The following is a 26,895-nucleotide window of genomic DNA, read 5'->3' on the forward strand; positions in this document are numbered from 1 at the left end:
GTGTAGAATTTGTCTCTCAGACATTATCAACTCTTCATTAGCAACAACACATTCTATCTCGCTCAAAGTGGTTCGCCTTTGCTTTAATATCTGCGGCCTCAATTGAGAATTTAATATCACTTCAGTGAGCACGTGTAAACGCTATCTTTTTTTGTGCGAACACGTATTGTGTGCGTGGGGGAGGGATTTTTTTTTTTGTAACGTATATACATCGGTTTTTTTTTCAGTCGACGAAGCCGCGCAATAATGATCTCAGAGGTCCACAGATTTAACGGTGCACTAGTAACACCACACTTTACAAAAGCCGTGTGAGAGTGCTAATGATAGCATGCCGTTTGGAGAGCAATCGTCGCGATTTCAGGCCCAGTGCTGGGAAAAATTGCTCCCCCTTTTCTCTCCCCGGTCATTCCGTGTGCATTTGCATCGGACGAAAGCGTTGCAAAGAGAGGGAGAGCATTTACCCATGGTGAACTGAATAGAAATGGGTTTGCCCTTTTACAAATGGGCTTTAAAAGGATTTCTTTTTTTTTATCATTACGCAGTTTTCCTTTATACGTGCGCCACTGTACGTCTGAGAGGCGAGAAAATAAGTTTTGAGACCGAGACGCTGAGAAAAGTAGCCCGAATATAATGTGCGGCTTTTCTTAAGCTCCTATCTTTACGAATGAATCGTAATAAAATAAATGTACCCAGTTTAAATTAGCAGTAATAAGAATAGGAATTTCAGCTTTTTTCAATCCCCATGCTGTGTTGGTTTGATAGGGGTTTTTCGACCATACTTCACCACCCTGTGTTTATACTGCAGTGCCTAACCAATGCACCATCTATGGTATATTTAGGATTCATATCTGCAATAAGTAATTTAATAACTGATTTGAGGGTTTTTTCTTATCTCGTTATAAATGTGGCATTTCTTAAAATATTCTTATTTCCTCACACTTTTACGACAACTCAATGTGACCATACATCTCAAGTTGGGCATCCTTGGGAAACTATTTGGAGACTCAGTATAGCTATCCTGGTGAAATAAAGGACATTATTATTATAGTACTGCATGCATTTTTATGATTATCAAATATAAAACACTTTGACCTCCCCGTATATAAAGTAAATATCTATGTACCGAAATATGCACCTGCAATATAGAGTTAAGAAGTCGCGATGACACGAGGAACAGCCTTTTTAAGGAGCGGCTGAAGTAGGAACGCAGGGACCGATGGGACAGAAACGCAAAAAACTCAAACATTTCCAATGTGCGAGGCCAAAGGCAGCTCTCGCCTTCGCCGGATTGTCTGAGCGCTTCAAATACAGAGTGGGAAATGGTGCTGTGGGGTGACACGGTCGTGCGCCAAGAATGTGAAAAATGAGGCGTCACCTTCTGGCTGGTGAGTGGCCGGGGTCAGCGATAGGTGATCCGTCACGTGACAGGCCGTGCAGCCGTTTCTTAAGTCCCCTTTACAACCCCCCTCCTCCTCCCCCCTCCCTCCCTCCCTCTAGCCCCATGGCTGTCCTCCTCCTCTTCCCTTGTCCTCCGACTCCCCCACCACAGCCACAGCCCACGCACTACCCACCACCACTATCAAAGAAGACAAAGATCCCCCGTGTAGCCTTCACAGACTGTTGGGGCAAGTGCTGTTAGCGAGTAGCACCTGTGAAGGCCGGGCACGGCGCACGAGGGGGTGAGTGGCCAACACCACGCCCGGCCGCCATTGTCTCCCCCAGTGGCGATGTTTATTAACACACCGTACCAGGTACTCATTTGAGGCTGAGTTGACCTAGGGGAGGCCCAGGACCGGTTCAGATAAATCGTTACTGGTGTTGGCCGCGAGCGGGAATCTAACTCGGGTGGCCGGGCTCGTCGAGTAAGCGTGCTAACCGTTGCACCACCGCTCCCCACAACTATCGCCCTCCCCCGTCGGAGTCAGCTCCCGTTTAAAGCAACTCGTCGAGAGAGGCCCGGTATTGGCAGTGTGAACTCGGGGAGAAGCTTGGGTGCAAATTAAAAAATATAACACCACGGGCAAACAAGCCTTCGCGCTCACACAAGAATGCTGGAATGGTAAAATAGTGTAGGGAGAGAATTGGAAAGGAAGATGGGGGGGGGAGGAGGGGGTGGCAGAACTGGTTGCTGTTTATTTTTTAACAAGACTGATTTGGCTCAAATGTGTTTTTTTTCTGTGGTGGATATTAATGCCCGCTTCCTTTTGGAAAATCGCGTCAATGTCAATTTGTCGCTGCAAACAACTGGCGGTGACCTCATGCCGAAATTCCAGACACTGGAGCGGTGGCGCAGTGGTTGGCGACGCTTTCAACCTGGCGATCCGATTTCAATTTTCGGCGACGACTAACATCAGTGGTACATGATATCAGCTGGGAGAACTGGTCCCCCCGCTCCTGCCCCCTTTACCAAACCGCAATGACCAGGATGGTGAAGTAAGGTAAACCAATTAAAACCCAAGACCGACATGGCATGGAGAGGACTTGGTGGATCGAAAATAGCAGGAATTATTCATTTATATTTTTTAAATTCTCTCCGGTGTGTTTATACACAACGTGCACGCACACGCACATTCCTTAACGCCGTGAATAATACAATTAATGAACTGCTGTTTTCATGAATTAGTGAATAATTGGTAAATTGTATTTGTTCTTGCATATGTCCCGTCGTTTCTGAGAAGCCAAAACAAAACACGAATCCGTTTGATGACTACATCGCACACCTAATATCTGCCATATCACGATGGGTGCACCAATGCTTAAAAAGGGATTGTCTTTAACTTGACTGGTGATGTAAGACATTAGATTACACTGTACGTTGTCAGATGGATTGTGGCACCGCAGGACCAAGATGGAAGGCAACACAGTGTGGTCGATCCAATTCATCTAGAAGTGGATGATGATAATGATGAATACATAGAATACCACATTTCAACGTTTTCAAAACGTGGTAGAATTACGTGAAAAGTGTGTCCTTCGGTATGTTATCAAACGCTGCATTGTCCTTTTCTAACTTTCAAAAACAGTCATTTTTTTTAAAACCAATTCTTTACCAAAATCACGATAATAAATTATTATAATTGTTTTAAATCACAGCTTATTTGATTTTGTTTGCTCCTTGTCGGCAAGCATTTTGGCCACGCTGCTGTTTAGCATGCTGGCCCACAGGCTCACCGAACATTTGTTTAAATAGCAGATGGGCGTTAAGTCCCCCACCCCAATCACATGTACTTTTGTCAATAAAGGTTGCATAGGTTAATTATCTTTTGCCACGGGGAAAACACAAACACTATTTACCAAGCGGATCCTGTTTGGGCACCCTGCCTGGCCCTCATTTAATGTCAATTTGCCATGGAAAAAAAGAAGTTATATTTACTTTGGGGCCAAATTAGGGCCAATGCATCAACGCTAAACTGCCTTTTACTGTATATTTACTATTCTAATGCTGACCAAAGCCAAAGCGGAATTAGTCAGAAGATAACGTCCACGCGACGACGTTGCTTAGGATCGACGCGCGACTTCATGGAAGGCGGCCATCGTTCAATTTGTAGGGGGTTACCTAAACATGACATTAATCAAAGCGAAAATAATTAATATCTCCTCTAAATGCTCCGGATTCAAATGCCGAATAGAATTATTCCGAGGCGGATGGGAGGGCGGCAGTGGGTGGGGGCGGAAGGGGGTAAATGAAAGGAAATATTTAACAGCCTATCTCGGGCGCCGTACCACTGAGAAAAGAGCAGATGGTGAATTAATAGGCGCAACTTAAATGGCACTTAATGGTGACGGGGAGGCCAGGATTTTGGGGCTGGGAGGAAAACAGAGGTGGGTCAGTGGTTAAAACAGTATCCGGCTACACCTGGGACAAGCACGCCACACACCGCGCACACCAAATCGAAGCAGCGTTGCGAACTATAATTAATCGAGTTAGCTGACGATAATTCACATCGCCATTGTCGAATCCACTTCTGGGTGTACTGGAGTCCGCCCCCCGCGCCGTGTCGGTCACGTGGGTTGTCTGGCTATTACTTGGCCGCGCTAATGAGTGCGCGTTGGTGAAGGGGGTCCAAGGACCGATTCTGAGAGAATTTGCCGCTGGCGAGAAGTGAAATTCAGCTCACCAGGTTCAAAGGGCGGTGCGACAATTCCACCACAATAGCGTGCATTCAATACCTTTAGTATTGCTGTACATGGTGGCTATTGGGGGTATCCATGTCTGCGACTTGTGTGACAATTCACACTCCCGGCTATTCAATGGATCGTCGCGGTTCACGGTCGCGATTCGATTCAGGAATCGGTTCTTTTTTTTGTCATTGCTGTGAGTGTAGCGGCCACCGTGATCGCAGGAGTCATGTAAACCCGTAAACATACGACATGTACGAATTGCAAAAAAACACAAGATTCTAACACAATGCAATGCTCACAAAAATACACACCAAGTATTGTCTCTTGAATGCAACAGTTCTCACGTTACCGACTTGAGACATCCTTTGCAAGTTCACCAATGCCCTCCGCTCGCAAGTCCAATTCGACAGTCGTGCATCGCGCAGTTTTTGATGGCGCCCGTGAAGATACGAGTTTGACAACACCCGGGACAAGTGGCGTAGCCATCGAGTGTGCAGGCGGTGTAACCGCACCAGGGCCCATACGGCGGTATGGGGGCCCAGGCACCGGGGCTACGAATAGGGGGCAAATTGGACGGGGAGGGTGGTGCCCATGCCCACCTAGTTAGGCCCCGAGTTCGATTTCAGCTGTCGAAGTCGATGGCCCACAAAGCAATTCTACACCTGGAACACCACATCCACAGTACCTCTTGCCGTCATTGCGGCAACCAATCACACTGAATATATTCCGTGAGAGATTAAGCTCCGGCGATGCCACTGCCCTGCGGTTAAGTGAACACTGGCGAAGATGTACGGGATGGCAAGGGGAAACGAGGAAGTGGCATTTGGGGGGTGGAAGAGGATCACGTTGGTCATGTAGGGATTGCCACCTGTTCTGGTTTCCCCAGGATTGTCCTCTTGTTGAGCTAGTTATCCTGGGAAATGTGCAAGTCTTCCCAGGACATTTAAGATCCTGGTTGTTGCCAATTTCCTAATAATGCACCACTGGACAACACATTCACATCGTGTCCCCTCCTATTCGGCTGCCGTCAGATATTCTTGTTATTCCCAAGAGGTGGCAATCCCTACTACACTGAAAGGTGAGGATTGCATGGCATGTCATGGTTCGAGGGGATGATGAAGGGGGAGTGGTGGGGGAGTGGTGGAGGTGAGGTGTTCGAGGGGGGATAATGACCAGGGGAGGGATGGTGATCAGGGGTGGTGAGGAAGGATGGCAAGGGGGTGGCGAGTAGGGGTGGCAGGGGGTTTGGAGGGGGCGAGGGGGGGTGGCGAGTAGGGGTGGCAGGGAGTTGGGAGGGGGCAAGGGTGGATGGCAAGAGGGTGGCGAGTGGGGGTGGCAGGGGGTTGGGGGGGGGGGCGAGGGGGGAGATGGCGAGGGGGTTAAGTTAAGTGACACCTGGCTCACTGCAGTTGTCGCCGCTCTGGGAGGCATGTCCTCCGCTGGAAGGGCCCGGCGTCCCACCGGTGGAGTGCGTCGTTCCCGTGTCCTCGTGCTCCCGCGACCAGGATACCGGGTTCTGTGGCGTGCGCGCAGTGGGCAAACACGGAGGGGAGGGGAGGGAGGGGGGAGCGGCACGGGTCGGTAAGCAGCGAAGACGGCGCAACCGGAAAAACGAGCTGGAGGAATCTGAAAACCTCCCCGCGCCGAACTGTATCTGGCGATGCGAGTCATGCGAACCCCGCGGAGGAACCCGTCGCGATATCCATGTGGTGGGGGCTGGGTGGTGGGGGGGGGTTATAGGATTCGCCAAATGATAACGTGATCATATACAGGGTGGTCCAGATGTCTGTGACCCCCCCCCCCCCCCAATTAATTGACTAAACTAAACTCAAATTTGTTTATCTTATCAGGTGAGGCCAACTGAGCTATATAGCTCTTTTTTTAGTCGTGACGTGGCCACAAGTGACAGCTCAGCGACGTGGCTTATCATGTGGAAATGTAAAGCAGCGATGTTGATTCTAAATGTGGAGAGGAAAAAAACACGGAGGACCGACCCCGAGAAAAATCCACGCGATCACAGTGGAAGAGAGGCACTCAAACTGCAAACGTACAGGCGTCAGGCTAGGGATCGAACCCACCACCTCCTGGCATTGCTTTCATTTGCGTACTCATTTCTTTTTTCAAATAAACATTATTTTAAAAATAAAGTTTTCTAGAATTAAATTTGGGGGGGGGGGGGGGGTCCCAGGACATCTGGACCACCCCGCTGTCAGCCCCCAGGAATCGGCAACGGCACGCGGTGGCGTTGCGAGGTCACAGCCCATGTGACGTCACCACGACGTTTGGCAGATTATGTCATCGTTGTTTGTTGTTGTGATTTCATCGTGTTATTGTATAAAAAAAATCTGATTATGTACATTATATAAATGTACAGCGTGGTCCAGATGTATTGTGATCCCCCCCCCCCCCAAGATTAATTGACCCCTAAAATATTTTTCCTTTGCATCATCATTTCTGTGTTAAATAAACCTCACTTTAACAATATTACGTTTTACAGAAATTAATGGCGCTCACAAGACATCTGGACCACCCAGTATACACGAGCAGGCACTGTAATACATGTATATCATTATTATTACAGCGAGTTTGTTAATCCACTACTTGGAGGACCTCCCAGCCTATCGTAATAAATATTGGGGGTGTTTATTGATCGATCACACTTCACCACGCTGGTCAGTCAGTGCGGGTTGATAAAGGGAGTGTTTGGTGCCCAGGACGAGTTCAAGATATCAATCGCCACTCATGTTAGCCGTGGCTGGGAATTGAACTCTGCACGACAGTGTACAAACCACTGTGCCACAGTCGCATGCCACTTTTGCACTCATTGTATTGACACACAATAGCACGCACGCAGTTTCAACAGCACACAAAAACGTGCACTTGGCTAACAAAAAATATATATCCGTCACCCTGAAGCGTTATGTAAAACCACCAGTTCCCGAAGAACTACATTGTAGGCATCTAGTTCTTCAGCGCGTGTCTTGTTCTTCAGGAACTGGAGGTGGTTTTGCATAATGCTTAAGGTCAAGATCGAACTTCTTTGCACACACGGTCCATGTTTTGCACGTTGTCGACATTTTTTGCAGCAGATTTTCTCGTCATTTACAGATTTCAATAACTGCTGCCATGAGACAAGATTGTGGGTCCCCCATCGCGTAGAAGTGGGGTTTCTACGTGCATGCGGTTCTGACCTGGCAGCAGTTACCATTGTCAACTTGAGTCCTAATCAGGATGAAAGCAATCGTCAGCTCTCTCTCTGCCTCATTGACGCCTCTTGGTTTGTCACCTTTGCTCCAGTTATTGACGACCAGAATTCAGTTCTTCAGCAACTGGTTGTTTTGCATGATTCGTAAATCCAAGAGATTGTTCTACGCACACTGCATGTTTATGGGCGTCGATTAAACGTTTCGTCTTCGGACCCACGCACATTTTTTCGCTTGTGATGGGTTTTCCCATCGTGTACAGATTTCAGCGGCAATCAGACAACCAGATGAAAGCACCTGGTGGATAGTCACATAGAAAGAAAGAAGGATCCTTAGATCCTGAGGCAAACAGTCCCTTTATTTAGCGGGATCTGGGCTACAAGGTCAGGTTACGGGCATGACAATTGCACAGTCACAAAATTGCTGGAAATTTTTAAGTTAAATAAAATTGGCCGAGACTCTGAGAGCCAAACCCAAACACCTTTCACACAAACTAAAATATATAAAAGATGACGTTTTGGGGAGTGGGCCTTCTTTGTAGCACGTGGCTTTGTACCATATTTTCTTAGAATTCGATGTTAATATCTGAATGTCGGTATCGCGAGCTAGCAAAGCCGTGGAAAACCACCGAGAATGTCAATATAATTACGTAAGAATGTAAAATGAATGGTGTCATTTATAATGACCACAGTCAAACAATGAGGTTACCTGTTCAACGAGTAATTAATTTCTCATCGGCAAGTGCACGAAATGATGAAAGCATTTTTGTTGTGTAGGCCTACTGCCTAGTGAAGTGTACACTGCCTTGCCCTACTTACACCACTCAGAAGAAATGCATTATTACGAAACCACAATTGAATGTTAACTGTTGTTAAGTACTCGCTGCTTTGTACAGTACGTGCATAGTCTTTTTGTCAAATCCACTGCTGGATGACGGCCTCCCCGTACAATGTGGGCGGTGGGAGTTGTTTGACCATGCTTCACCACGCCGGTCAGCGTTGTTTACTAAAGTTGAGGAACATAGATGTGGGGGGCATTGTACAGCACAACAATGGATTTTGCTGCACAGCCCTGTGCTGCAGACGTATCTGCACAGCAGCCGACACAAGAGCTGTTTATCCTCATGGTGAACAAACATCACAGTACTAGCCAGGCTCAGGTCTGCTTAGGTTCTGAGATCAGGCACATTCAAGATGGTTTGGTCATAGGCCTCATCTGTATCCTGTCTAAATAAACATGCAATACAATGCAATGCGAAATGGATGTATACAACACGTAGGTAAAATTGTCTCTTAAGATGCTGTTAAGTCTATCAGCAACCAGATGGACATGGAAATGTATAAAAACCTTAATGTATTTAAAATCGCATGTAAAATAATCTGATGTGCTTTTCAACTATGGTTTTGAATGTGTATTGTTGTGTTTTCGGACTTGTTTTTTTTCCACTTGGTTTATAAATAAAGCACATTGCTAGGATTGAATGCATTGATCATGCGTAAGGTGTTGATAGGTAACTGCGTATGTGGCACTTATTAAAGCTTTAATTAGTCCCTGCTGCGATGAAAATGCAAGCACAGTGGTAACACTACAGCCAATCGGAAGGCCCTACACACAAGACAGCCAGGTAAGCAGAAAGACAAAGACTGACTCAGAGACAGATAGAAAACGGGAATACATTATGGGTACGGACACACGTGGCAAAAATAAAGACAGGACACAACATTAAGATACTGTACACGACATACACACAAAACATTCAGAAATACAAAGGCAGAAATACACACGTACACATGCACAAACACAACGAACGGATATAAGATGTTTTAAAAAATACATACGCACGGACAGAAAGACAAACGTACAAAGATCCCCCGAAAAGCCTTTGACAGACTGTTGGGGCAAGTGCTGTTAGCGAGCACCTATGATGGCCGGCAAGGCACACGTGGGGGGGGGGGGCAAACGCTACACCCGGCCGCCTTTGTTTCCCAAGTGGCGATGTTTACACACCGCCACCAGATTCGACTCATGCACCACGCACCGACAGATGGGCGCACGGACTGGCGGACCCACACACACGCGCGCGCGTTGCACACAGAGAGACGAGGACGCTGCTGCTGCTGCAGAGGCGGAGATAAGAGAGCTGTCGTGAAAACGAGAGATGTGGGAAGAGGGAGAGGAGAGAGAGAGACACACACAGAGAGAAATAGAGCTGCAGAGTGAGGGATATAGAGACGTCGCGAGAGGATGATCTAAATAAACCGCAGCGCGTGATGGCGGTCGGTGCACACTAAGCTACTGGAGCGTGCATAACAGCCGAAAGGGAAAAAAAAGGTGTTCAGCCAAGTGGAGAGTGATTGTTTCAAAGCGTTTAGCGCGCACAAAGGGCCTGATCAAGGAGGCCAGCAACGCGCTGGCAGAGAAATGACAACAATCCCCACCACCTCCAACAATGGGGGAGTGAACAGCTGTAAGTTCTGCGCGAACGGCACGACAACGTTGGCCACACCGACGCCTGCCCATCCCGCGAGTGGTGGTGTCAAGCAGCATCATCATCAGCAGCAGCAGCATCATCAGCATCATCAGCGCGAGCATCTTTGCCGGCCAGTCGCCAAGCAGCAGCAGCAGCAGCTCGGAGTGACCCCGCAAACCTCCCGGCGCTCATCTTTATTCCTCTTTTCACGAGGATTTCAGTCGGTCACGCTTTTTCTTTTCGTTGTTGTCGGTGACTTTCGCAAAATCATGACCCCGTTTGGCCCCTTTTTACTGGAATCAACCGAGCGTGCGTGTGTGTGTGTTCGTGTATGTGTCTTTGGGGAGCGGTAGTTTAGTGGTTGGCGCACTGCCCTATGAACCTGGGTTCGATTCTCGCTCACGGCCACCACCAGTGACGATTGTGTGAAACGGTCCTGGGCCTCCCGTAGGTAGACTTAGCCTCAAATGAGTACCTGGTGCGTTTTGTAAACATCGCCACTCGGAAAACAAAGGCGGCCAGGTGTGGCGCTGGCCATCCACACCCTCGCGTGCCATGCCGGCCTTAATAGGTGCTCGCTAACAGCACTTGCCCCAAAAGTCTGTTAAGGCTACGCCCCAGCTGTTAACATTTTAGGCTTATCCTGCGTAATATTTCACAATTTGATAACTCTATTTCATCATGTACATATGACGGGATGGAGCATCGTTAGCGTTTCCATTTTAGGATTTTTGATGGTTCGTGACAGTCAACTGCTTTGCATTCATATGGGAATCTTAAAAGTTCGCTCTTTCATGAGGCTTCCATGTGTGCGCACCGATGGGAAGGCAAACAACAAGCATTGCCAGGCTGTGTATTTATGATGTGCGGTGAGATGGGCCCATATTTCAGTGCCCAAAAATAACCAGAGCTCGGCTGACTAATGCTATGACACTGACCACTCACGCAGACATGTGCTTTCACTACTTCCAAGTTTACAGTTCTATCCAGTTTGAATGCTGAGAATATAGATTCATAAAACTCTTCCAGAAGCAGATCCTCAGTGAAACGTGTAAAAGGACAACAATTTTAAGATGTGTGATGGTGAACAACATATATTGCAAAACACAATTTAACTTTGAGCAATGTGCCTTAAAGTATAATCGTATATGCGTCACAACATTACGCATGGAATTTCACAATGTCCACTTTCTTCATGAATGCCCAATAAGTCCCAATGCACATTACCCGGATTTGCTTACAATTCCCAAAAAAATATTCCCAACTCTTCATTGCAAAACAAACGTGAAGTGCAGCTTAGAAATGTGAAACGTCTATAATAAAAAATATGATTCGTCGGTGAAACAATTCTGTCATGGTTTCTTTTATTTACCTAGGTCCAGAGTTATCGGTCCAACATTGCTCATTATCAATACCGCATATCCCTAGTTATTTCTGGTCAGGATGAGCCATTACCCAAATCTGAACGATGAAAATAATTCGAGTCACGGCTGCGACTGACTCACAGACGGACTTAACAAAGTGTCTTATGAATTCTAGATTTGAAGCTTTCGTGACTGCAAGGATTCATATTCCTAGGTTTTTTTTCGGTAAAGTCACGTAGATAAAAAAACGTCGTGATTTTTATTTTATTTTTAATTTAATTTTTTACCTACGTGACTTTACCGAAAAAACCTAAGAATATGTCTTATGAATGCAGATATCAGAAACGGCAACCAGTAAAGTGTGCATTGTGCGGATACGCTCGCGCGTGGCTTTCAATGAGAAAAGAAAAATAGTAATTAAAGACATGCAAAGCAGAGAAGCAGTAGCAGCTTAAATGCACTTTGCATGGAAATGCGACACTCAAAAATGAAAGAAACGTAAGCCAGCAAAAACCCGGAGAGTGTAGACTGTCAGCTGTTTACCGGCTGGATTCTTTTCTGCAAGGGCAGGAGAGGGATGTGTAGGAGGAGGAGGAAGAGAGGGAGGAGGAGGGAGTGTGTTTGCGTTCAGTAAAAAAAAACGTGGCAAGGAGAATCTGGCGATGGTTGAGAGGCAAAAAGAGGTGGAGGCTGCTGGGCTGTGTGCCTCTTAGATGTGACGTCGCCCCATTCAGCCACGCCTGTGACAATGGGCACATTAGAGGGCTCGGCGATGCCCTTAATCGTCCCACGAAAGCAGATGCGACTTGAAAATTCCCTCTCTATTGACGTAAGTAACAATGCGAGTACAACAGGAAAGAAGGAAATCAATTCGCCCTCACGTATCAAATCACAATAATAGTTGAGTAATTTTACGTTTACTTTTTTTTTTGTTCACCACCACCACCCACCCACCCACCAACCCCAATGGGTTTGCTCAGCGATACTGCCCTGCCGTCTGCGCGGCTAAAAAAAAACGGATTAGCGGGCATTAACACATAAGCGTGATTACCCCAAGGAGATTGAGAAGGTGACTGTAAGGCCAAGGCACGGCAATAAAACGTGTTATTCCGTCGTAAAACAACAACAACAACACAAACTAACCACGCCGGCGGCCGGCTCCCCACGCGCTTTGCTGACGGCCGCTTCTACTTTCGAGCTCCCAACTCTCTGAAGAAACGACTTGTTGGGATTGTTCGGATGTCGAGCGACAAGCGGCACCCTTCCTCGTTTGCACCCAGAGTCGCCGTGGCGTTCGTATCGCCAAACGCCGTTTTGTGGTGGTGGTAGAGGCGAGGGGAGGGGGTCACTTTGATTAATCCCCCAGCCTCTTTTATATTCCGCGAATAAATATAAACAAGCCGCACGGTTTTTTTTATATTCTTCTTCTGTTTATCAAATTTCAACAACAACACAAAAAACCCTGCCGCGTGTGTTTCTACATCAAGAGCCCTTGGCCTTTTTGGTAGGGGGGGGGGCAGGAGGAGGGGGGGGGGAGCGAAAAGCTATTATGTCTGGTCAAAGAAGTGCGGGATTAAGGACCATGTGGAACAGATGTATGAGAAATGTGATTTAAAAGCTGGGTTTTAAAAGATAAAGATCTACATTAAGCATATTAGGTTTGGAAGACAACAGTACAGCCAATTGTACAGTGGAGCTTTAGTGATGCAGTGAGCAGCAGCAGCAGCAGAAGAAAAAACACATTTCTAAAATGTGTTTTATTAACTTTCAACATGACATCGAGAGCCATGGGCAGGCAACATTGTTGAAACCTGTAGTGCATTTCAGGCACATTATAACTCTGTCCATATACAACTTTCAGGAAAATGGCGCACGCGTACGTGTGCATGTACGTCACAAAGGCGGCCGGGCGTGGTTGCTGTCCTTCGACTTGCCCCATCAGTCTCTGTTCATGACATCCGGGGGGGCGGGGGGGGTGAATGGGGTCTTCATTTTTCCACTTATTCTACACGCTGCGGAATATTGAATTTTGAACAATTGTGATCTTCTATTACCACCTACAGGGGGGTGTTGAGGCCGGGGTAGAGAGGCTCTCTGTTGCGTGATCAGAGGGATTCCCGGGCGAACTATCGACTCCCATCTGGCGCAGGACGGGGGGGGGGGGACTGCTCACCCACCCCGAGCGTGCCGCTCTGTAATTAATACACCAGCGGGGCGTCAGTGTGTGGGGGCAGGGTGTAAACTCGTGGCTCATCTGGGTAGGGGGTGTGGTGGTGGCCGGCGGGGGGGGGGGAAGCGAAAGAACAATTCTGCTCATTTTTTTCCAGCCCCCCCCCACCCACTCTCCCTCTCCACTAATTACGGTCCAATTTGCGCTACCGGTGTCACGCGACGAAGGCGAGCGGCTCGCGTTTGGAACTCTCGCGGAGAGAGCGAAAGCGGCCGAGGCGACGCGTTGCGGGAATATTGCGTCCACGGCAACCGTGTGGGCACATGGCCACGGTAGGCCTCCTCATTCCAAACCTTCGAGTGAATCGCAAACAGCAGCGTCTCCCCACCCCCCCCCGAAGCTCTTCGCCGGACGTAGGCACTTAACGTCGTGCTGTCAAATGTTGTTGCTATCTCTCCAACGACATCACCACCACCACCACCGTCGTCGTCGTCGTCAATCGCACGAAGAACGCACACCTCTGACATGCCCCCCCTTGCAAGTCAGCGTCGCTTTCACGTTTATTTCTCAGTCGCTGGAATTAGTAAAAAAAAACTAAGCGCACTACCACAACCAACTTCTTGGGAGTCATCTCGAAGAGTCCTTAACGCCCCGTCCTTCGCATACAAATTATTTGCAAACAGTCGGTCACCGTTGACTGCACAAGCAGTGACCTTCATGTCGCAGAGCGCGTGCGTCCAGCACCGGCACACGGGAGGGGAGTTGCTGCTTTCACGGCTCCTTCTCCATGGCGAAAGTTCTCCAGCGCGTGTCCCCTTCCCCTTGGGCTCCCCCCCCCCAACCAAGCACGCTTCCTCTTCTCTTCACAGTCGCTACCGATACCTCGAACTCGCGCGGCGCCTTTCTCTCTCTCTCACTCGCTCGGCTCGCTCTCCGCCTCTCGAATGCTCAAAGCAAGCGCCTCTCTCTCTCTCACACACACATACACCCCCCGTGCCTCAGCTGTCTCAGAACGGACGCAATTCCACCACGTCACACGCACTTACAACAAAAAAGAGAGAGGGACTTAAAGTCGTTTTTTTGGTCGCTTAATCGTGTGGCCAAGTGTTGGTTAAAGTGGGCCCTTTTGTAACATTCGCTTGGCGCGCATGGGTATACATTATTGTTATTGTTCCCTTGCTGCGTGCACTGTTCAACTCTGGAAGGGCAGCTGAGTGCAAGGACGATCCTCGACCCCGAGGAGCCCCTCTCCTCCCGTGACAGTAATTGAGAGCATTGTGCCACTGGCCTTTTGCCCCGTTCAATCGCGTTCAGAGTTGCGTCGAAACGGACTCGGGCCCGAATGTTGTGCCCAACATTTTGCAACGACAATAAAAAAAAGAGACAAGCAAAAGCTCCTCCGAGGGTATTTTGAAAGCAGGAGTGCGGGGATATCGCAGGAAACACAACAGCGACCGTGGACCCGTCGTGACAAATTCCATTAAGATTACTCAAACGGTTGTTAAGACGTTATGGGCCCTAGCAGACACATTTACTGTAGAAGGGCGTGCTGGCTAATTACCTTAAGTAACCAATCTAAATTATGATCAATTAATCTACGCGCAGTGTATGCATATATATATACACGCACACTCTAAAAGAAACGTCCTTTGTAATAAAAACACAGTGCAAACATATTCGGGCTGAGCGGGTGGCACAGTGAACATTGCGGTAGTGTAGTGGTTAGGGGCCATCCATTTAGTAGGTACGCAAAAAATTGTCAAAACCTGAACCCTCCCCCCTCCCTGTGAGCACGCGTCCTTTTTACCCCCCCCCCAATGCAGAAACACGATCAAGGATGAATAATATTAACGTGTTTAAGCAAACAGATAGTCCACCGCCGGATTATCTAACTCATTTGAAGGCCAAAGTAGACACATTATTATCGAGGCTTCACCCCCCCCCCCCCGTTTCCTATGCGTACGTACACTGTCAGTAGACCCCCCCCCCCACCCATACTCAAGCTACGCATTTGGGCTAACCCCCCCTCCAACCTCCGTACTAAATGGATGGCCCCTTAGCGACCCAAGTTCGAGTCCCACTCACGGCCAACACCAGTGAGCAACATCTGAACCGGACCTGGGTCTCCCCACGTGCCCTTCACCAGCTCGCATTAGTGGTGAAGTATGGCTAAGCAACCACGATGATTGGCACGACATTCTTTATCCAGCAGTATGCTGACACACGGCTTGTATGCCATCACAATCATCGTGAGTCCTATTATTAAACAAATTATACAATTCATCTTCTTGGTTCTTCGGTAAAGTCACGTAGAATGGAAATAATAAAATAATAAAAAGAAAACATAAAATATTTATTATTATTATATCATTATTTCCATTCTACGTGACTTTACCGAAAGAACCAAGAAGATGAAACCCTGCAGTCACGAAAGCTTTAAATCGAAAATTATACAATTATTGCAATATCGCAGCAATGGCCAACTTGTGTCTCCCCGTGCGCATGCGTCTCTTTAATCTGCCCACGTGTGGCTCTATCGAAGGGACGTAACGTAGAACATACTATCACAGTCGTAGCAAAGACCAACGGATGTCTCCCGTGCTTTGCAGAAAACTGTCAATATATATCCACATGTAGAAATATATACACTCGCTTCTTTGCAGAACTCAAGGGTACTTTTTGGATCTTGGTCTGTTTACAAGTTGGCCCGACCCTTCAATACAGCACCAGGCACATCAGACGACACTGGCAATGTCCGTGACGGGTCGCCTTCAATCCGTGGCATTGTACGGCGACCAAGTCAGGAGCAACAGCTGTGCGGTGGGCAATACCGCAGCGACAAAATCAGAAAAAAAGGATTAAAGAAAAAATGTACACACAGAGAGGGGAAGAAGAAAGCGCTGAGCCTCAGTTGTCGTATGCGGGCGGCAGATGCCATCTGAGCCCCGACGGGGTGGGACGTTTCCCCATCTTTCCCGGGCGGAGATTCTGGGTTTCTGCGCCTTCTCCCCCCGGAGGACAGCGACACTGAGCAAGGAGGGGGTGGACCATTTAACCCTTAATTTACTGTGAAAGGGATTTACCCGCTGACGTGTGTGATCCCTGGAGCGTGCGCAGCACTCGGGCCGGTTGTCCGTGTGTTTGCCCGGCTATTTATTTATTTAATCGCTCCTCCACTTGGCTATTTTTTTTTTATTCCTTTATATTAAGTTCACTTGCTTGCTTGCATGCTTGCGTGCTTGCTTGCTTACGACCGTGCAAATCTTTCGGTCGTTTTTTAACCCACTTCCCGTGATCCAATCGAGCTGACATTTTGCACACAGACTCGTTGTGCGAGACAATTAAATTAAATATTTAATTACCAATTGCTTCATACTGGCAGACAATCATCTGACCCATAGGTGGCAGCCATCTCAAGCCAGAGGACGAGAGGACTCTAGCCGCCACACATATAAAGGATTTATAGTGAAAAACTTTGTTTTTACGGGTTAATTTTTTTTTTAACTTAGCTTAGCCCGGCCATTCCTGCGTCCGAGCGAAGCAAGGCCGACGCTGGTCAAAGCGCCGTTACGTTTCCTCGCGCGCACCGACGAGACAGACGCGCGACCGATGGAGGCGATCGATGGGTGAGATACAGCGTCGAAGGTCAAGGATATCGCTTGATTATTAAAGTTAATTATTCACGTTATTGTAATTGAACTTACACAGGCAAGCGGCGAAACGGTCCGCACTATGAACTTGCAACCCAGGGGTCTCGGGCTCGAGTCGTATAAGTTGCAACAATGGGTGGCTTTTTTTAAAATCCCAGCACCCCCTCCCCTGCACCTCCTCAGCCTCTGTCCACGCAGCAGTACAAATGGGTCCACCACAGTGGATCAGCCAGCAGGCCGCGTGTGTTGTGGGGTAAAGTGCGGCTACTCCCACCTCCTCAGACACATTTGGTCAGTGTGGAGTAGAAGGCCGAATACCCTCTAGAGGGGCTCTCGTGGAAGCGGTGACGCGAGCGAGCAATTGCAGGGCTGCACCTTTACCCCATAGCTTTTTCACTTACGCACTGCACTTTTATATGAAATACAATGGATAGAAATCATTTGATAAAAAGTAATACTCGAGTTTTCAATTCATTTGGATACATTGTGCTATTGAGCTTATGAAACCACTACCCTCCCCCCCACAACCACATTTCACGTGGAAACAGGAGTAGGACAGGCACATTTTAAGGGAAATTGTGGGTTATCTTCAAATCACATGTTATTTATGTAAACCGCATTTGCCTAGCAACTGTCATTGAGGCCCCCTTTTAGTGCATTAAATAGGCAACATTTAAAGAGGTAAGGAAAACCACACAATTAACTCTTTCAAAGCATTACAAACCAAAGGGCAGAAAAGAGAACAGAATAACACACACCGCAAACATGAACAACCCTCTCAGGTGTCTTCGCACCAAACGCCGATCTGTGAACATATTTACGGGCGCGACGACATTATCTTTTTTGCGCGCGCGACGTATTTAAATCCATTTCGGCGTCGCGATATATATACAAAGACAAAAAGGCAAAAATCCCCCAGTATAGCCTTCACAGATTGTTGCGGCAAGTGCCGTTAGCGAGCACCTATGAAGGCCACAGTGGGATGGGTGGCCAGTACCACGCCCGACCGCCTTTGTCTCCCCAGTGGCGATGTTTACACATTGCACCAGCAACGCATTGGAGGCCGAGTCGACCTAGGGGAGGCCCAGGACCGGTTGAAATAATCGTTAGCGGTGTTGGCGGCGAGTGGGAATCGAACTCGGTTCGCCGGGTTCGTAGCGCAGCGCGATAATCGCTACACTACCGCTCCCCAGATACACACACACACGCACCGTCCAAAGTCTGCTGACTTCCAGACTGGAATACTGAAATGCTGTGCCCCCCCCCCGCCCCCCCCCCCCAAAAAAAAAATGGGGGGGGGGGTCTTTTTTTTTTCATCAAAAAGGCAACAAAAAAGAATACGTTTCTTTTTTAAAGGAAGGGGGCGGGGAGAATGCAAAATAAAGAAATTGATGAACAAAGCTTCGCGAGTTGGGGCCGAAGCAAAACTCTGCGCACACACTTGTCAGGAATGATTAGGCGGCACAAAGGGGCAACGAGCGATGGTATAAGAGGCCCCTCCTAATACCCCTGCATCAAGCGTCACTTTGGCTTAGCCAAGACGAGCGCTTTGGGTTCCAGGACTTGCCTCCGCACAACTCCCTTTTGGATACAGCAGTGCTCTCTATATGGCTTCATATTAACACACACTCACGCATACCCCCACACACACACACGTATATATACACACACATACGTGCCCAAGGTTGTATTTCATTGCGTAGTTATTCCGTTGGCACGAATAGTGTTTGCAGTGTTGATGTCAGCGTGAAATGGTCGTGTAGCAGTGAACCCTGCGACCCAAGTTCGACTCCTGGCCACGGCTGTCAGGGGTGGCGAGTGATACCTCAACCGATAACTGATCGGCTGAAAAGAGTGGTGAAGTATGGTCAAACAACCCCCATAACTGGCATATATAGCTTGGGCCTTCATGCAGCAGAGGATTGGCTAAGGGCCGAACATTTTAATTACTGACGCAATTAAGTTCTGTCAAATATTGAAATTGTTTGAAGCGATTATTATTATAAGATGTCCGTGGTAACATTGTTTTCAATTATTCGTTACTATTGTTATTAGAAATGAGCTTCACTGCTTGTCATAAGAGTGCACCAGTGCTGTCCACATTTTTTTTTGCCGATAAATATTTCGCTTCTAAAATATGCCTCAAATTAATATCGAGCAAATTCCTTGCACGTCAAGAGATTCAGTTCAAAGTCTTTCATTTCCAGCACCCCCCCCCCCCTCCTTTCTTTCGGTATGCGCTGCAAGTCTACCTACACACAATGCATGAGTAATTTTAGCAGTGAGAAAAAGCTACATTTAATGGATACTCTGAGTAAGAGGCATAATTGAAAAGCCTGCATCACGCATGGTAATATATGTAAAAAAAAACCGACAGAAGTGAATAGCGTAACATCGACGAACCTTGCCAGAATTTACTTATTTACCCAGGAAAAGTCCCTCTTGCATCAAAGACTCGTTTCGTTTTTTTTATTTCAAGAGGGTCCTGCATTTGACATGTTTGGCCAACGCCAATTTATTACAACATTGGACATTTTCAGCTACGGGAGGAAACAGGAGAACCCGTAGGGAACACAATACGGAACGAGGCGGGGAGGGGGGGCATATGAACTCCACGCAGAATGGAACCCAGGGACTGCTTGCTGTGAGACACACTCGCGTTACTACGGGGGCGACTTTCACAAACCCACTCTCAGGAGACTTAAGACACCACCCATAAGACTCGCCACAACATTACTGTTGAAAGTCCGTGCAAATAAACACATCTGGACCATAACTGAGATAGGCACTTGTGAAGAAACTTGGCAGGTAATTTTTTTTATTTTTTCCCCCAACACACTGTTGACAGTAAGCAAGAGATGAGGGCTGATCAAAGCACATGTGTCTATTTAATCTTGAGGTGTTTAAAAAACATATTTCACGTGAAAAAATAAAAAGTATCGCTAAGAAAAGCATTGACATGTAATGTTTAATTTTTTTGCTGAATGCAGACTTTGAAAGGGACACGTGAAAAAATTAAAAGCTATATTGATAACAGACAACAGGTTAAGTGAAACTCAAAATATATATATTAACATGTCAATAAGAATAAATAATCTCTTGAAGTTTCAGTACACTGGTCGTTTCAGGGAGCTTATGGCATATAGTGAAGGAAAGTGCCTTAAATCATCATCGGGCATGATCTATCTATCCACTGCTAGATAAAGTCACCTTCTCTCGCGGTTTCAACGTGTCACAATCCATTTAGCTCCCGCACGTGGAATTATTTCATTGCCCCATCTCCGTGCCGCATTTCCTCTTAGACGTGTTGCCTCCTTTCCACTGCCACTATCATCATTGATCTCGACCACTGGCCATCAACCCTTATCTCAATATGTCCTGCCCAGGTTCTCTTACTTTTATTTATAAATAGTCGATATTGCATTCGGTTTCTCATCCGTGTGTAGCTCCTGCTGTCTCAAGAAAAAAAAGTAAGAAAATCTAAGTCGGTGTTTCACTGCTTAAGTGAGTAATGGGTGAAGTATTCATCATTATTAAGCCAGCAGTTGAAATTCCACATTCCTATGGTTTGTGCCAGTCTCGTTGTGGCATGCCAACTACGGATTTCCCACAAAGCAGCACTCATGTTCATTGTTTTTTTCGGTAAAGTCACGTAGGTAAAAACCTCTAATAAAATAAATGAAAACAACTAAATTTTCATTTATTTTATTAGATTTTTACCGAAAAAAACAAAGAGTATGAATCCTTGCAGTCACGAAAACTTCAAATCTAGAAGCACTCATTTTGTTTGGTCCAGAAAGGTGACAGGCTGCGGCGCCCTCCCAAGAGAAAGTTGAACTCGTGAACTTCCGATTTCAAATCCGTTTCTCGAACCACAGCTCCGGAAGATGCGGTGGCACCGTGGTTAGCAGACTGTGCTATCATCCCGGCAAACTTAGTTCGATTCTCAATAATGGCTAACAGCAGTGCTGTGCTCCCCACCGTCAGAAACTCACACTGACCAGGGTGGTGAAGTATGGTCAAAGAGCCCTCATGGCCAACAATGGCATGGGGAAGTCTTTACCCGGCATTGGATTAACAAAGGGTTGTAAATTAAACGTTCAGATGATTAAGTCGATTAAATATCAAAATTCCGAGTGATTATTTTAGTTTTGTCGAATACTCGGTGCCTCTTTAAAAATGGCGGCTACACCAACATCCTGCCTCTTGAATGCGGGAAACCTCCTCGTAATGACGTCGCCAATCCTCGTGTATGACGACACTCTTGTGACCCAATTATTTTCATGTTATCCGATTCATCAAGCGAGACTGAGAGTAAGAGTAAAGCGATTTCTAAAATAATCTGATGGCTCAACGGTAGAGCGAGCGGCTCACGTTTAGAAGGTTGCGAGTTCAAATCCTGGTTGGGCGTTGACTCCGCCGGGGTCGATAAAATATGCATCATTTTGTCGGGAAGTCACCAGAGGTTGTCCCATTGACAGATCCATCCCCGCCTTAGGAATGTCGAATTTTCACCACTGGCTCAAACAGGAGACGAACACCGACTCCATGCTCATTTGAGCAAAACAAAAATCACTTTTATTTTTACAAAAATGATTGACCGCATGCTCCAACGAAACTTGTAATTCAATTATTAGCATTGTGCATACACATATATTATTTAGGCGCCCCCAGTTCACAGAGCAGCGCCTTCTTTCGCGGGATCTGAAGAACGCTGTGTAAGAGCGGGAGCTTGCTAACGGCCGTGCGGCATGTCAAAGTGTGTCGGAGAAGAAAAGATGCATTGAGAGCCAGCAGTTTTGATATCAGCACTCGTCCCCATAACTATCCCCAGGATCTCAAAACCGAGCTGTCATCGCGCGCGGCTTCTGTCATCGGTGGACGACATCCAACAAGAGGCTGGAGCACCCCTTATCTGGCAAGGCCATCGTTTTTTATTCTCTTTTTCTACCTTTGCTTATGAAGCACGGCTTTGCCTGGGAGGTTGTACGTGTGTGTGTGCGTGTGCGTGAGTGCAGTTCGCCTGTCGGAGAGCGGCAGTGCAGTGGATAGCGCGCTGCGCTACGAACCTGCCGACCCAACAACAGTTCACGATTATCGAGAACCGGCTATGGGCATCCCCTAGGTCGACTCAGCCTCAAATTAGGATCTGGTGCGGTGTGTAAAAAAAACATCGTCACTCAGGAGACAAAGGCGGCCGGGCGTGGTGCTGGCCACCCATCCCCTCGCATCCCGTGCCGGCCTTCATAGGCGCTCGCTAAAAGCACTTGCCCCAACAGTTTATTTAAGGCTATATAGGGGACCTTTGCCTTTGCAGTTCGCTTGGGAAGTTGTGTGCAGCTTATTATTATTATTGTGGAAAAAAAAGTGTCCGTGCAACTGAACTACAACTAAATTTGGAAATGTATTAAGGCATGCGTGTAAATACATACCATTCGTTATTATTAAAATGTTTCCAAATAAACTACGGTAGTTCAAAATGCCAGCACGATTTCACGTGCGCGCGTGTTCGAGGGAGTGGGGGCCTGGGGGGAGGAGGGAGGCTGTGGCGATTGTTGAAGGAGAGCCATTGGGTTTTTGTTCCGTAGCGAATGCGGCTTTGATTTCGTGATTCTGGGGCAAAAAGAATCTAAAATAGCACACGGCGTTTTATACCATCCTGCGCACCATATGGCAAGCACAAGACTGCCACAACGATGTTCATCATTATTTTGAGTTGTGCATTATATAATTTAGCATCAATCCGGACTCATATCGGAGAGAGTGTCCTTGCCAAGTGAGATTGGTAGTTCAACAGCATTGATGCAGGCAAGCCTGACTCTGCTGATGAGACGCTGCTTGTCAAAACCGGTCCAGAGTTTTTGCTTAGCCTTGAAACAATACTGCCGAAATTACACACTCCCAGAATGCCGTGCGGCTGGTGGGTTGTGAAATAAATACTTTGATTTTTATCGAGCAGAGACAAGATTTATTTAAGGAGTGCCTGCTTATTTGCTTTATTAACATTCATGGTATAATGTTTGCGATTTTTATTCAAGGCGTCCAGGCTCTGTTGAACCCATCGCTTAGGGATTTCATGGTGAGCCATTTAAAGATACCCCACGAGTGGCTAATGACCCTCTTATTTACACACCAATGACCTCAATTTACGGCATCATTTAATGCTGTAAGCAAATCGCGCGCCCGCTATGTTCGACAGTGTCTCAGGAGAGTGTTAAAGATGTAAAACGGCTGTTGAGATTGGTGGAAGCTACGCAGAGGCTTTGAAATATAACGCCGTTTCCTCTATGATTTATCCCTATTATTATTTTGTTGTGGGGTATCTATAAATCGATCACCTTGTGTGTTATTTTGAGACAAAATTACGTCTTGCACACTCCGATTCTGCACTCGCACACCTTCCCATTATAGACCGCCATCTAATTCTTCCCTTAAAATTAGATTCGTTGCTGAAATGGATTTTCTCGCCCCATTTACATACGTTGCCATTTTTGATTGATTGACCGATGGGACGGATGATGCGTGGTTTTAGTAACAGCATGGGTATCGTTCTGAGGCTTTATTTCCACCAGATAGCCTCGCTCCACCCTGGACCTGTCCCTGTCAGAATCTGTTCCAAAACAAACCGAGCCCGCCCGCACCGCTGCATTAGCACAAGAGTGGAAATCGGATGGTCACCTGAAGAACAGAGCCTTGCGAAGCTTCAGCTCTAATTTCTTGTCTCCCTATAACCCGTCTGCAGCAGTGCACTTGACGTGTAAACAAGTGTTAAGGAACGGCGACTGGAATGTGTTACGTGGCTGCGATGGAGAAGCCAAATTTCTCCACGGTGACACCTGACCTCTGACACGTGACCTCGCAATGGCTGCTCGGTGGATCGCTGTGGACCCCGGCCACCAGAGTTCGATTCCGGGCCAAGGCCAATAGTCACCAATGACGCACTAACCATCGTTGTAAAGTACGGTTATGGCTGACACAACATGCGGATTGACAAATGGCAGACAATGCTGATCGAATGAATAAATCATGATGATGATTATGAAGATGACCTCCACTCTTATCACTGCCGTGTTCAGTCTCCGGACAACAACAAAAGTATTTGGCAGCAGCTAAAAGGAGCTTGTAAAAAAAGGAAACGGGACAACTTAGTGGGATCTACAGGAACAGCATGCTCCACCCAAAGGCCACGGCAAGAGTGGAGCGTAAAAACAAATGGCGTTGTCAGAGTGAGCCCCAAAGAGGAGGTGATACTGACCAATCACCTCCTCATGCCTCCCTCTGGAACAAGTGCATGCTTGCTGTAACACTGCTGCCTTCTCTGCCCCGGGGGCTGTTATTACAGGGTCCCTTAACCTTTGGTAAATGTTGTCGAGTGCATTACGAACGACGCAGCCTCGTTGGATTCTGAATGCCAAATCCATTTACTGGCTGTGCCATAAACGCAAAATATCACTTTAAGTATAATGGCCCTTATTTCCCACGCGAATTGGATCTTTACACACGGTAAGTATTTTCTTTTGACTTTTAATATACATCTGAAAAACAGGTGTATAATAAAGTATGGGATTTTTATAAAGGCAGATTTGTCTTTTATCTCACAAAGGTCGAAGATATATTTTTCTGCAACTTCCAAAAAATATATATATAAAAAGGTCAACTCTTGGCGAACATTTAAACACTTTAAAATCCTCATAAAACTTGTCATGCCTGCATTGTAAAAGTTACATTTCCATAAAAGCTGCACGATTTACGCTTTTACTGTCCGCGTTTGGCGTATCGAATGCTCTTAAGAAATGCGTTAAATGTATAAGTGCAAACCAAAAAGCAAGCCGCCTCCAAGTGATGAACTCATTTGTGCATGCCTAATAGCAAAAGTGTAAACACAACTGGAATTTAACACGTATTAACAATTACTCACTGTCAGCAGAAGGTAACTGTTGTGTGTTTTGATAGTTTTCTTTTTCCAGTCTATACCACAGGGAGACTCTTTTATACCTCAATACGTGTACACTGTCGACAAACTGCTGGATGTGGACCTCCCCACGCCGTGTTGTGTCGTGAGGGTGATTAGCCATACTTTACCGTGGTGCTCAGTGCGTGTTTATTGAAGGTGGGGGAGCATTGATGTTTGAGCATAGTACAGTACAATTTTGGTGCACTGCCCCCTGCTGATATGTGGTCACCCATCCAGGCACTAGCCAAACTCAAACCTGCTTAGCTTCAGAGATCTGACTGTGATTGGGTGCATTGTGGGTGATGTGGTCAAACTCTTATATAAGCGCACAACTTTATCTATCTGTTATGAACGCTGCACTTTCCGTCGTTTTCATGCAGGGGGCGCTGCAAACCTACGCGCCCCCTGCATGAACGACGGAGGCGCACGGACAGACGTTCGATTACGTTGGAATCGATCTGCAGACGGCGATCTTCTCGCACGGCCAGCAGCTCCGTGTCGCCTTATCTCGATCCCGCAATCCCAAACAGGTGAAAGTCCGCATCGAACCGAACCCCCAGCAAGGACATCTACTTAATGACGAGAGAAAATGCGCACGAAATGCCGTTTTCAATTAAGTCTTCCAGATGTAAAATGATATAAGCTTGTAATACATAAATGAAATTATCTACTTCAAAACGTAATAAAATTCAAAGATGTTTCATTTTAGGGTGCTTGCGTGAATGCGTCGCTCGTGTGCAATTTTTTTCGTGACTTTCCTGGCCAAAGGCCATAAATGGTTGTGAGGGGGGACACAGGCACGCACGAACAACCCCTAGTTCTGTATATATTAGTTAGATCTCCTATCTGTATCTCTGTATTCTTTCTCATCCACTAATTATCTGCAATGACGTTTTTATTATCAAATCGTAGAACCTGACTTCTGATTTTGACATTCACAATTGTATTTTTTTTATTTGTTATTTGCTAATTCCCATTTTATGCAACAGCAAAGAAATCGATAATCTGCCAGTTCCATAATTGTCATGTGCAACTGCGCTGCACATAAAATCGAATATAATAACCGATCATATTTTTTTTTACAAAAAATCTATGAAACGACATTTCTTCCCAACAAGCATATTTGAGAACTGTGGGACGCTGCGAGTTTAATTTTTTTTTTACAACTCAATGTAAATGCAAAATGCTCCAACAGACAAACTAGAGAAACCTTTAGAAAATCCTAAAGAGTAGTGGGCGAAACGTCCCAAGTCATCTGGCCTGACTGTCCTGTTATATGCACTAATACTATTTTGTGTTGCTTAGGTTACGCGTGAAAAAAATATCCGTCAAAAAAAAATTACGACAACTATGCAAATGATCCTCACCACAAATACCACGGCCACCACCACCACCACGTACCAACAGTGCACACCTCAGTGCTTTTAAAGAATATCCAAAGAATTAAACACCCCACGTGGGGATACGAATCAAACTCAGATCGCCTGATTCATCGCGTGGCACGCTAACCACTGCGCCACCGCTCTGCACCCACCACATCACACACGCCGCCACAAACACAGCCTCACCCAAGTGGCTCTTGTGCAACAAAAATAACTTTTCAAATGGGACTGACAAGACGTTCTTATGGAACAGATATCTATTGTGCTGGCCACAGGGTGGCAGTGGTTAAGGGAAGAGGTGGGGGCGCGGGTGGGGGTGCAGGATTGTGGAAGGAATGAGAGAGTGGGAGGTCAGGGAGGGGTGGAGAGGGGGAGAGGGTGAGGGATGGATGAGGAGGTAGGACGAAGGGCGTGGTATTGGGTGGCTCTGCACGGCCCGGATTTGTCCATATAAAAGTGACTTGCATTGCCGGATGATATAAAGGGTTTCCAGTTACTGTCACTTCTTCTTAAACAAACACGCTGAGCGCTATCCCTCCCCTCGCCGTACAGAAATCCCCTTGATGGAGAGGTCCTTTTC

At 46.8% G+C, this 26,895-nt stretch overlaps 1 protein-coding gene across 3 annotated transcripts in view; it reads right to left on the reverse strand.

Annotated features, from left to right (window-relative positions):
* LOC144941810 (homeobox protein Meis1-like) overlaps positions 1–26,895 on the reverse strand; it is a 143,759-nt gene that overhangs the window by 95,923 nt on the left and 20,941 nt on the right. For 2 of the 3 annotated variants that reach the window (XM_078868273.1, XM_078868272.1), the window contains exon 7: positions 5,518–5,638. In XM_078868273.1, the coding sequence (XP_078724399.1) occupies positions 5,518–5,638 (121 nt within the window). The remainder of the gene's footprint in view (positions 1–5,517; positions 5,639–26,895) is intronic. The other variant, XM_078868274.1, reaches the window with a different exon arrangement.

The sequence above is a fragment of the Lampetra fluviatilis genome, chromosome 25, assembly GCF_964198595.1.
Source record: "Lampetra fluviatilis chromosome 25, kcLamFluv1.1, whole genome shotgun sequence".
Taxonomy (NCBI): Eukaryota; Metazoa; Chordata; class Hyperoartia; order Petromyzontiformes; family Petromyzontidae; genus Lampetra; species Lampetra fluviatilis.